Source organism: Hoplias malabaricus, chromosome 9, assembly GCF_029633855.1.
Source record: "Hoplias malabaricus isolate fHopMal1 chromosome 9, fHopMal1.hap1, whole genome shotgun sequence".
Lineage (NCBI taxonomy): Eukaryota > Metazoa > Chordata > Actinopteri > Characiformes > Erythrinidae > Hoplias > Hoplias malabaricus.
Genome location: NC_089808.1, coordinates 13,917,094 through 13,930,592, shown reverse-complemented (window position 1 = coordinate 13,930,592; position 13,499 = coordinate 13,917,094). Strand labels below are relative to the sequence as shown.

Below are 13,499 nucleotides of genomic sequence, written 5' to 3'. Positions count from 1 at the left end.
GAAGCGTTTGGGGGTTCAGTGCCTTGCTCAAGGGCACTTCAGCCATGGATGTTCCCACCAGTCCTGAGGATCAAACCAGTGACCTTCCATTACTAAGCCCTGGTCCTCTAACATTTAGGCTAAGGCTGCCACCATTACACTCTGAATTACACTCTGCAGCAGGTAGAGGGAGCTTAGAAGACAAAAAAAGGCAGTTCTTACATTGTATTCCTTTAAAAGGAAAGACTACATTTCCACTTAATTTTCTTTTTCCACCGAACATATACTGAGGCCTACACTTTATTTATTTATTTTTATTTAATTGCTCATTAAAATAAATTCTTAACACATTTTTCAGAACTGAATGGTACTTTAAGCAGATCCTCACATGCACATCTTAGGAACCTTCGTCAAAGTGAACATCCTTATGTACATATCCTATTCTGAACAACAGAATCTCAATTGTAAATATTTAAAATCTTATTCAATTTAAACACTAAAACATATTCACATTTGGCTTGCTTCATGCCAGGATCAGACTACACAAATTTAGCCTGATTTCAGCACAAAGTTTCAATGTCAGAACCAAATATGAGCATTGGTTATGAGTAATGGTCGTGTAGTGTGACACAATCTAAGATTAACAATGAGGTGTTTGGGACAAATGTGTAGTGCTGCCAGTCTCCCGACCCAGACAAGGCACACATTTATAGTGCTAATCTGACATAGTGAACATCATAAAAGACAAAAACATTGTGTAGTCTGATCCCGGCATTAGTTATTCTTGTGGGAGTTAGCTTTCATAATAAGGCACTCTACTGCATTTGGTTTTACAGTTTTGGGTCCCATAGAAAGACACTGTTGATATTTTGAAATTCAGCACTTTGATGATGGTTCCTTTTGCATGTGAAGATCCACTTAATTAAGAAGCAATTTAAATTAAATCTGAATCATATGGTTCTGCATTTGTGATGTTTTAAAACTTCCTTGTTGTTTTAATGTTTTAAAGCAACTGCTCTTGTTAAAGTCATTATGGTACTGTAGAGTAGTCGTATGAGAAGCTATGAGAAGAGTTATTTCTCCTGGTGTGTGTTTGTACCATGAAACATCATATACATCTAAATCTGAAAAAGAGCAGGTCAGACTAATATTCTCTCCATGGTGAATAAACCTCAGTCCATTTAGACACTGAATATGCACCTCTGAGTTTCCACCTGAAATTAAAAAGAATAATACATCTAAGAGATAACAACTTTAAAACTCTATTTCCAAGGTAATAAAGAAAAGATTGACAAATAAAATAAGACATTATACAGTACCTGATGTGGTGAAGAGTAAAACAAGCACATACATCCCAATCATCACTGAATCCATCAAGGAATGTATGTCCTAAAATGTATATCATTAATGTGTTGAGTTACACTTATATAATAATAATAATAATAATAATAATAATAATAATAATAATAATAATATAATACATGTGGTTTCTGTTGGAACAAAACCTCAATTTTTATATTTAACAATATAAATTGTGCAGATATTTCACAGTGCAGAGCAATCCATGTGCCACAAAATGTCTTTAAATTAAATTTATATATTTATTTACAGTGAAAGTAGCCAATGATATTATCTTCTGTAAAGTCACTTCTTTAGAAATCCAACAATTTGTTCTTTGTCACTGGAATATAGTTAAATCTATGAGATCACATACAGCTTTGAAAGACATCAGTAAACTTCTGAAGTGTAGTGAACCTGTGTGTAAATCTTCAGCAAGACCAGCATCGTGTCACTGTGCTACAAGCTTATTGGTTCCCATTATATGAGGTACAACTTGAACCCAACCCCCAACCACTCACAGCAGTGGACATAAATACACAAATGAACAAGCGAATCTCTACTGCTGTGGACCTGATTAGGTCAAAGCATCTTGAGATTTGATATGAAAATTAAATATGTTACAGTTTCCCTTCAGATCTTTCAGTTGCTAAAATCAATTTATTCAATAATCAGAATCAGAAATACTTTATTGATCACAGAGGGAAACTGCAATTATTACAGTTTCCACCATAGTAAAATCAAAACAGCACATCAAGAAGTAAAATTAAAATAGCTCTTGAAGGCAGTAAATAATGTTATTTCAGGAGATCTACATTGGCCCTACAAGATCATACAGGCGCTACACGTGCAGGTAAAGTGTGTTAATTGGTTAAATAGTATCTGCGAACATGGAGTCTGTGCAAAATCACTACTCACAATGGTTCTGCAGGCAGCGCTGCCTTTGAGAGAGAAGGAACGTAGTTCATTACCAGCCAACAACCAGGGATGAGTGTGATTGATTAAAATAGATTGGATTTTGGAATAAATAAATGTGTAGTATAGTGTACACTTGGTGATTTTTAATAATTTATCAGAAATGCTGCATGATTTTCAGTATTTTGTTTTGCTTAAATGGAGGATGATGTATATCAGTGAGGAAGCTGCATAATCTTCTACTGCCTCAGAGGCAGATTCTTATATTTATGATTATAAGAATTATTCTTTTTATTATTATTCTTATATTTATAATTTCACAGTAATATCTCACTGTCAGAGCAGGCAAACTAAGAGGGTCTAGGCAGAGTTTTATCAGTTGACGGCACACAATTTGGAAAATATCTGCCCAATCACATACAGTTTTAACCAATCATATACATCCCTGCTTGTTTGCTGGTAACCAGTTACGTTCCCTCTTCCTCAAAGGCAGCACTGCCTCCAGGACAGTTTGAGTGGAGATTTTGCACACATGGTGGTGCTACAGGGAGTTTCATTTTCACACAGCTCTATTCTGGGTGACTGCCTGTGAGGAATTTGTCCACATGGGTATTCACCGGGTGCTCTGGTTTCCTCCCAAAGTTCCAAAACATTTTAGTGGATTAGTGACTCGCCTTGCACCAGTGATTCTGGGTAGGTTCCGGACCCACTGCAACCCTGAATTGAATAAGTATTTATGGTGTCAAGCCATTTCAGTAAACAGTATATCTGGGTATATAATACACATCAGCAAAGCAAATAACATGTATCCATTTGAGAGAAATTTAAACAGTTCTACTTTAAAATTTTAAAATTTCACTTTGTGGGACATTTTTCTAAGTTTTCCACAGTTTTAGACTTTCAGTGATAGACTTTTAGTTTTTCAGTGATTGGTAAACCTCTGCCCATTTTTGTATCTGAGAGACTCTGCCTCTTTAAAATGCTCTTTTTATATCCAGTCATGTGACTTAGTTGCAATTTGCTCCCCCAAATGTTTTTTATTAGTACCACTTGCTTTTTTATACTTTTGTTGTCCTTGTCCCAATCTTTTTGAGAGGTGTTGAGATGTTCTCTATTGAGAGAAGCAAGCAAACAGGTCTATGAAAACAAACTCAAAGGAAGCAACTTGCCTCTCTCTCTCTCGCTCCAGGGACTTTTGACTGGCCATCTCAATTAATGTATATCCTCCTTGTTTCATTATCAGCTCTGTTCCTCTGATGCACACATCATATACACACAGCTTTATCTTCATTCTGTTCCTGTTTGTTTAGTGAAAATAAACTCTTCCGTTCTTAGCATCCTAATATGCCATTAATTAAAAGGTACATTAATAGCAATAGTTAACCAAGTAGTTGAAGAAAATGATGGACCAGCAGGGGCATGGTTTTGATTTGTACGGAGAAGGGACTAAGGGAACAGGGTTTAGAATTTTAATTTTAGGGCCCCTGTCAATCCCTTAATTAAGGCCCTTTATTGTCCTGCTTGACTAAGTTTGTTCATGGGGGTGGCACTACAGCTTGTGAGACACTGCAGTCTGTGAAATGTTGTTAAGGGCTTAAATATCTTAAAGTGTTTATAAAACCTTAAATTTAATGAGGTCCCAACCCTCTCTTAGTGTTTAAAGATATGCCCATTTGGACTTGAGATCCATGACCGTAGGGGCAGGACAGCCTCAGTGAAGAATTCCCTTTGAGAAGTGCTTTGAGCCAGCATTAGTCTCTTTCTCCTTGCCCTCTTCTCCAGGTCAGAGTCTGAAAGGTTATTTCTCACACTTATACTTTTTTATTAACGTTGTAATCACCTCTCCAAGCCCCCCTCACATCTTCTGATAACACTATTAACACATTTCTGGATTGTCCCGGGTTTATCTGAGGAATAAAGGGAAAAGGTTACCGAGCTCATATGTACACTCTTTAATCTCATGCTCTGTGTTTTGACATCAGGCCAGGTTTGACCATTGCTCTCTGTCTGGAAAATTTATAACCTCAAGAAACAAAAACAACCTATTTAAACTTTTTCTTTTTTTTGTTGTTCAGAATAATTTCATGAGCCATGCTTTGATTGCTTTACAGCGAGACTCTGCGATTGCTCACACTCATTCAAAATCACAATAGTAGGGAACAGAGAATAAACCTGTGTTCTACCACTCGCTGTAAATCATAATATATCGTTGTATATGTGGCTGATTTTTGTGTGTATTCTTTGGGAGACCGACTGTACGACACATTTAGACCAAAACTCCTCAGTGATGTAGTGATGTAAAATATATTAAAACGTAACAAATACACCTATCTGCATAAAATGAGCAAAAAATGACTTCATGTTTTCAAACACCGCTTCTTTTCATCTCAGTAAAATTATGTCCCCTTTAATGACTCATAACTATAAAGCTTTTTATAATTTTACATTTAGTGTGTTTTATTGCTCTGGCACCATTAATAGAGCAATCAGTTTATTTCCACCAATGATCTTTCTTCACCGTGTGAAACAGACATTATACAAACATCTATGGTGCTTTTCCACTGCATAGTACTGACTTCTACTGACATAGTACCATTCTACTCTGCTTTTTTTTTTTTTTTTTTTTTTTTTTTTTTTGCATTTCCTTTTGACAAAACGTGACTTTGCAGAGCACTCACTGTCCAAAGGGAGACTTGTCAATCAGGATGAAATGCAGACATCTAGCACTAAGTTAAATCCTCAAGATACAGTAGAGATCAAGTTTGTTTTTATACGACTCAGAAAGGCAGCTTGTAAAATTAAGCTGTGTGTTTTTGAAGAGGTTCAAATGCTCCTTGTATTGGTCGCCAATGGAAGACTCCAGCAAGAGCCGGAAGGAGCAACAAGGTATAGGAAATCTCTACTGATCGGGACGTTTGTGAAACTGAGGTACACACACAGGACTGATTCTAGGCTACAGCTGATTTGGTTCCACACACAAAGCTGTGTCTCAGTTGCGCAGTTCCATGTGTTCTGCACAAGCTCAAAACACAGCTTTCACAATGGACCAACATACCAAACCTGAGGAGAATGTGGACCTGGGTCTGGAAAAAGCTCAAGAAAAAAGCCCTCAGAAAAAAAGTAATCAGACTTAACTCCATCTGACAAAACTCCCTTAGACAAAATGCCCTCAGAAAAAAAAATAGACTGAACTCCATCTGACAAAACTCCCTTAGACAAAATGCCCTCAGAAAAATAAAATTAGACTAAACAGCCTCTGACAAAACTGCCTTAGACAAAATGCCTTCAGAAAAAAAGGCATCAGACTAAATTCCCTCAGATAATCCAACAATAGCGCCATTTTCCACACAGTTGATAACAGCTGACAATGCAGCCTCTCGTTTGTGATAAACATCTGCGGTACAGTTGGTTTTATATTAAATATTGGACATACATTAGCATTCCTGTTTGTTAAAAGGAAGGACTAGATTTCCACTTAATTTTCTTTTTCCACAGAACACATGCTGAGGACTACATTATTTCATTTTATTTTAATTGCTCGTAAAAAAAATCTCAGCACTGAATGGTACTTTAAGCAGAACTTTACATATAAAACTAAGGGACCTTCGTCAAAGTGCATATACTTATGTACATGTCCTGTGCTGAACACCAAAATCTCAGTTGTTAACATTTTAAGTCGTAATTAAAATTAAACACTAAAATTTATACACATCTGGCTTTCTGTAGTTGGTCTTGCTCAAGTTAGCTCTGATAATAAGGCACTCTGCATTCAGTTTTATAGTTTTGGGTCCTACAAAAAAGGCACTGTTGAGATTTTTAAGTTCATCACAGGTCTTGTATGTTTACTTCGATGATTGTTCCTTTTGCATGCGAAGATCCACTAAATTAAGAAGCAATTAAAATGAAATGGTGTTGTCCTGAGATTGTGTTCTGTAAAAAAATAAAAACAATTGTGGAACTTAAGTCCCTCCTTTTAACAAATGGAAATGGTAATTAGCATGTTATATTAGTGTGTGTTATCAACTGTGTGGACAGTGGCACTATCTGTCTGAGGGTGTTTAGTCAGATTTTTTTTTTTTTTTTTTTTTTTTTTTTTTTTTTTTTTTATGGGATCCAAGGGATCTTGAGGCCATTTGGTCTGATGACTTTTTTCTAGAGACATTTGCTCTGTAGCCTGACATTCAATTACATGAGAGTCGAGGCATGACAATAGTTTTATAAACTCATTTATTAACCCTCCTGTTATATTCATTTGTCAGGAACAGCAATATGCAACAACAATGTAATGACTCATGAATTAGTACCTGTTATGGGTAATAACATATGTGTAATTACATTTGTAATTAGACTGGAACATGATTTTGTGCTCCAGAAGCCTTTTTTGGCAGGTATGTGTTAATGCACATTAAGACATTAAATTGTATTTGCCATAGTTTCTGACATTTAGCTAATGTTTATGTTATTGTTGAGACATTGTAATCAGTTTCTGCTTAAACCATTCTGTAATGTGACAGTTCAGCAGATGTCCATTATTTCACAATGTAACATTTATGACATTATTTAAATGTGTTGCATTATTATTACCCATAAGCAATGTCTATATTACCACTCAGTTATTACACAGTAGCTACAAAACTACACAGGAACTGTCCATTTATTTTAAAGTGTAACTTTTACATAATTACTGAGGAATAACTGTGTTGTAACATGGTAACCTAATCATACTTTAATTGGCTGCACACATGTATGAGTCTGTGTCATGAGAGGGCATATGTAATTTAGAGACTAAAACATACTTTTTTTGTTTCTCATAGTGTGGCATTCTGTTGAATAATAATTTATATAATAGCAGGGGCTAAGCAGATGCTACTTATGTTGTGATCCAACACAGGGGGAAGAGTCCCCATGTGGTTGGGGCTTTGGCAAAAATGTCTGTGTGACTGGGATGAAGTTTAGAATTTAAATATATTTGCTAATGTTTATTCTGACCCAGTTGCTTATGACAGTGCTGACTTCTCCTGCAGATACAGTCTGTGTTGCCCATATGTCTAGAAGAATTGTTATTATCACACAGTTCACCAGACTGCTAACGGCTTTGGAATGAACATTAGTTTTGCTGATAGCTTGTTTCAGCCTAAAACATCTCACCACAAACTGTGACAATGTTGTTTCAGAAAAGAATGATGATATTTGATGTTATTTGAAACGTTAAAGACACCTGATTATTAGGTTTTACATGGTATCACATTTTAAGTTTAAATCACTTATGAAAACTAAAACATCAATATGTTTGTGACCATAAGTCACAAAAGTGTGTGTGTGTGCGTGTGTGTGTGTGTGTGTGTGTATGTGTGTTGGGGGGGGGGGGTGAAGGAGCTAAATATCTAAAATATAGACTTAATTATTAAACATGGAATTACACAAATTCAAATAATAATTATGTTTAATGTATAATACTATAATTAATCATGATAGAAAATCTGGTTCTCTCCAAGTTGGCCTGTGTGCTCTGTGAGGCCTGAGAAAGATTATCAGTGACACTGAAAAAGCCCAATGTATTGCACAATGCAGAATGCATTACACATACAGTTTTTATGTGAACAAATGATCTTACAAAAACTGAGCCTTTTTATCAAAGCACCTGCTGGATCCAAAGCAGAGGCCTGAGACAGTGATAGCACACAAAAGGGTATAAAAACTGCTGATATTCTGAGGTGGTCAGTCATGCAGGGTGACTCAGAATTAACGTTTGTTAGGAACACCTTAATATGACTAAAATGGGTGATTTCACACATTGTGTTGCGGTCATAATCTTTCTATAACAAGCAAAAAATAAATCATTTCAATCTACATATATTTGAAAAGTAGACAGTTTAAGGTTGCCGAGGGTATGTTTATTATGTTTCTAGGACAAAAACTTAGAGTTGCATAAGTGTTTTTGCACAAGTTCTGATTTATCCTGCCAGCAGGATTGACGACTCCAGAGTGTTAAAGACTTTTAAGTCCTGAACAACATCCCATAGACTGCAGTGTTTTCCATGCTGCAGTGCCACCCTTGTAAACAAAACCAATCAACCAGGGCAATTAAAGGCCTGTTACTGACAGGAGCCCTAAAAAACAGTTTGCGATAGGGCCCACCAAAATTTTGAACATTAGCTAAGAGATGCACACCATGAACCCATGCACACATTCCCCTTCTTACCTGCTGGTCCATCAGTTTTTTAAATAATTTGGTAATAACTACTTTTATTATACCTTTTTATTAGTGATAGTTTTTAGGATGCTAAGAAAGGAATGTTTTCCTTTACTGAACAGAACAAGGATAATGTTGCTAAGGTGTGTGTGATACGTGGTACAGAGGAACAGATCCAATGAAATTGAAAAATTTTATTCTCACAAATTTATTGAGAAGGCCAGTCAAAATGTATTTAGTTTCATTTTATTCATTTGTTTTTGTTGGCCAGTTTGTTATGTACAAGGTCTTTATGATTAAAAGTAAAAATTGAAAATACACCAACTTCTGAAAATGGTTCCATATGAAATATAAAAACACAAACACAAACACAATTTCAGAAAGCTAAAGATTACAGGGGAATGTGCCTCTAAAGCTATTTTTACAAGTTCTAATTTCTGACAGTTTTGCAGCAAAGGTGTGAAGTGTTTCCTGTCAGAGGGGTGTGTACATCCTCAGAGACAGGTAATGATGTTGATGTCTCTAAAGCTGTTTATTGCACGAGGCCTCCTTCTGGGCTGTTACTGCCATAATTTATCAGGTAAAAGATGTTAACTACTTTCAACATCCAAGAACAATGTATCAAAGTAAATAAAACCTGTGGAACTACGTTTCCACTGTTATGTTAGTTCATCAAGACAATTCCTACAATTTTAATAATACTTACATACATTAAGTATCCTGAAATGGCTAAACTCACCATCAAACCTGACAAGGCAGCTTGAGGTCAGTCTGTCTGTAGTAAAAGTGGTAAAGTGGCTCATACAGTATGTCATTCATTACAAATATCTGTTTTGTTGCACTGTTTCAATGATATTTAAATGTGAACAATTTTAATATTTTAACTGATGCTCATATTTAAAATGCGCTCTTTGACCCAATTTACTAAACACAATCAGCAGTCCTTCCAACTTCTTCCTTATATAACATTAAAAATGAAAAATGTGAGCAAATCAGTAGACACTAGAAAGGCCAGGATTAGCAATGTTTACCAAATGGGGTCAAATTTGTAACTTTTTTGAGCTTTGTTTTAATTACTAAAGACAATCAAGCAAAGAATTGAAGCTCAGTTTGGTTTATATATGTAAACAACAAGAACATTAATTCAGTAATATATTGTGATACACTGAAAAAAAAGTGAAGACTACCGTATGCTTTGCTGTCTTTTTTATCCTTGAATCCACATGATTTTTTGGCTATTTATCTGGAGACTAATTTTTTATTCTCTCATAATAAAATGATGGATTGTATTTTGATTACACTGTATACACTGGATTGTCTCCCAAACAAACCACATAGCGCAGCACTGTAACAACAAATGAAATTGTGACTAAAACAAATAAGAACTACATTCAGTTAATTGTATTAAAAAAGTGTGAGCATTTTTAAATTTTATTTGGGCTGAGTCAACTAATAATACAATTTCCAGTAGAGAATGGTATATAATTTAGAATTGATTAGTGGCATTCAACTGAAAAAAAGAGTAATGTATTGATGCTGCCTTATGAACCAATGAACACTGTTAAAAGTTAATTTGAATGAATACATGTTATTTGCTAATGTGTATTATATGCCCAGATATACTATTCACTGAAAGGCTTGACCCCCTGATGCAAGTCTCAAATGTCACCCATTATTCATTCATTCATTCATTATCTGTAACCCTTATCCAGTTCAGGGTCGCGGTGGGTCCAGAACCTACCTGGAATCATTGGGCGCAAGGCGGGAATACACCCTGGAGGGGGCGCCAGTCCTTCACAGGGCAACACAGACACACACACATTCACTCACACACTCACACCTACGGACACTTTTGAGTCACCAATTCACCTACCAACATGTGTTTTTGGACTGTGGGAGGAAACCCACGCGGACACAGGGAGAACAAACCAACGCCTCACGGACAGTCACCCGGAGCGGGAATCGAACCCACAACATCCAGGCCCATGGAGCTGTGTGACTGCAACATTACCTGCTGCGCCACCGTGCCGCCTATGTCCCCCATTATAACACTTATAATTCGTCTAAATCCCTATGTGAATGAACATTCAATACAAGTTCATCAAACTGATAAATTTGGATTTTGAGCTGTTACACAGCTTCAGGGATCTGGGGTTGGCTGGGGTTGTAGGTTCGAGTCCTGCTCTGGGTGACTTTCATTGAGGAGTTTGGTGTGTTCTCCCCATGTCCGCATGGGTTTCCTCCAGGTGCCCCGACAGTCCTCCCACAGTCCAAAAACACACGCTGGTAGGTGGTTTCACTACTCAAAAGTGTCCATAGGTGTAAATGTGTAAGTGTGTGTTGCCCTGTGAAGGACTGTTGCCCCCTTCAGGGTCTGTTCCTGCCTTGCGCGCAGTGATTCCAGGTAGGCTCTGGACCCACCATGACCCTGAACTGGATAAGTGGTTACAGATAATGAATGAACAAATGCTTCCATTTTACCATTGCTTCCATACCATTCTGGTTTATTAAATACTCTGACCTTATCAACTGAGAGATCTAAAGGGGAATGTTTAACACTTTTATTATTAATATCTTAAGTTTTTAAGTGGGATTGCTTCAACCAAACCAGGTCCAGAGCAGTAGATATTTGCTTGCTCATTTGTGTTTTTATGTCCACTGCTGTGAGTGGTTGGGGGTTGGGGTACAGTTGTAGCTCATGTCATGGGAACCAATAAGCTTTCAGTTCAGTGACATAATGCTGCTGCTAAAACTTTACTCACAGGTTAACTACACTTCAGAAGGTCACTGATGTCTTTCAAAGCCGTATGTGATCTCACAGATTTAACCACATTCCAGTGACAGAGAACATATTGTTGGATTTCTAAAGAGGTGATTTTACAGAAGGAAACAATATCATGGTCTACTTTCACTGTAAGTAAATCTATCAGTTTAATTTAAAGACATTTTGAGGCACATGGATTGTAATAGGAACAAATCAGCTTTCAGCACAGTGACACAATGCTGCTGTTGCTAAAGTTTGCACACAGGTTAACTACACTACAGAAGGTTACTGAGAGCCACTTGTGATCTCACAGATTAAACCACATTCCAGTGACAAAGAACACATTATTGGATTTCTAAAGAAGTGACTTTACAGAAAGAAAAAAAATATCATTATCTACTTTCACTGTAAGTAAATCTATCAATTTAATTCAAAGTCATTTCGAGGCATGTGTTGCTCTGCGCTGTGAAATGCCTGCACATTTTAATTGTTAAAGATGTTTAATATAAAAATGGAGATATGAGGTTTTGTTCCAACAGAAACTACATGTATTATAGTTATCTAAAATGTACATTTTAACTCAGCACATTAATGATATACAATTCTAGGACCTACATTACATGAAGAGTTCAGTGATGACTGGGTTGTATGCACTTGTTTTACTCTTCACTGCGTCAGGTACTGATTAAGGTCTTTATTCACCAATCTTTATTTATTTCATTTGAAATGACTCAGAGTTGTTATATAATATACATCTCTTCACAATGAATTATTCTTCTTTATTTTAGGTGGAAACTCAGAGGTGCAGATTCATTGTCAAAATGGACTGAGGCTTATTCACCATGTAGAGAATATTAGTCTGACCTGCTCTTTTACAGATTTAGATGTATCAGATGTTTCATGGTACAAACACACACCAGGAGAAAGAACTCTTCTCATCGTTTCTCATACGTCTACTCTACAGTACCATAATGACTTTAACAAGAGCAGTCGATTTAAAGCATTAAAACAGCAAGGAAGTTTTAATCTGAACATCACAAACGCAGAACCATCTGATTCAGCTACATACTACTGTGCTACCTCCGGTTACAGAGGTATTTTCTTATCAGACTGCACAGTTGCAGTTCTTAATGGTAAGTGCTTGTCTAATACAATCTGTTTATATTAAATAGCATCAGTTTAATAATCCACATCACAATCTCCGTCCTTCAGTGATCAGTGAATGTTTTCTCTTCAGGTTCATCTTCAAGTCTCTACACTGTTCTCCAGACTCCTGGATTAGACTCTGTTGAAGTGGGAGGCAGCACAACTCTGCAGTGTTCAGTCTTCACAGATGCATCTGCAGGAGAACACAGTGTGTACTGGCTGAGACATGGATCAGGAGAATCTCCTCCAGGAGTCATTTACACTCATGGAGACACTAACAGTCAGTGTAGCAGGAGTTCTGAGACTGATTCTCCTACACAGAGCTGTGTCTACAAACTCCCCAAGACCAACCTCCGTCTCTCTGACGCTGGAATTTACTACTGTGCTGTGGCTGTGTGTGGACAGATACTGATTGGGAACGGGACTAAACTGGACTTTGTAGGTAAGGGTGAATGTGGTAAATAACAAAAAATAACATTAAGTCTAACCACCACATATTCTCAGAATATCAGACTTATATATAAAAAAAAATAACTACAAAAAGTATTTTTTCCCTGAATGCTTTAATTAAAGAATCGATTTGCATAATAATTATCTACTTTCTTTATTATTACAGAGAGAGGGGAGTTAAACCTAATAATTGTTGTTTTAGCCACATCAAACATCATATCTATGGCAGTGGTTTTATATCTTTGCAGAAAAAGCTTTTGTGGTAAAGGTAGGTTTCACACTGACACAGTTGTTCAGTATAATATGTTTATAACTTTTGAGAATAATGCAGTAATGTGGTGTTTGAATGATTTACTTGTTGTTTGTTGAAGATGGTGCTGAAGGACGCTCAGTTCTAATAAATCAGGTGATTACATTTCTACTAAATACTCTGCTAAACTCTCAAAGTCAGAACACATACTTCCTCCTGCTCAGTTGCAGATGAATATGTTATGAATGAATTATGTATTATTTCGGATTTTATTTTAAATGGGATTGTGTTCTTCACTCAGCTGGTTAGTGATGATATGAGTTAAACACAGTCTCTTTCTCCAGGCTGCGTGTGATAAAGATTTATTAGCTGCAGCTGGAGACTACACCATTGAACCACTGATGATTAAAGAGGCTGAAGATCACTCCCAGGTCATTTACTACCAACAAAACCGAACATCCTGA

The 13,499-nt window shown here is 36.5% G+C and overlaps 1 protein-coding gene across 1 annotated transcript; it reads left to right on the top strand.

Annotated features, from left to right (window-relative positions):
• The first annotated feature begins 5,081 nt into the window (after nt 1-5,081).
• Nucleotides 5,082-13,499, top strand: LOC136706621 (uncharacterized). The gene is made up of 6 exons (XM_066680218.1): nt 5,082-5,118; nt 11,978-12,322; nt 12,427-12,777; nt 12,952-13,053; nt 13,157-13,191; nt 13,380-13,499. The coding sequence occupies exons 1-6, from the start codon at nt 5,082-5,084 to the stop codon at nt 13,497-13,499; spliced, it is 990 nt and encodes a 329-aa protein (XP_066536315.1).

Coding starts and splice junctions, on each gene's coding strand:
- LOC136706621 (XM_066680218.1), top strand. CDS start 5,082: ATGGAAGACTCCAGCAAGAGCCGGAAGGAGCAACAAG. Junction 5,119..11,977: donor GAGCCGGAAGGAGCAACAAG/GTATAGGAAATC, acceptor TCTTTATTTTAG/GTGGAAACTCAGAGGTGCAG. Junction 12,323..12,426: donor CACAGTTGCAGTTCTTAATG/GTAAGTGCTTGT, acceptor TTTTCTCTTCAG/GTTCATCTTCAAGTCTCTAC.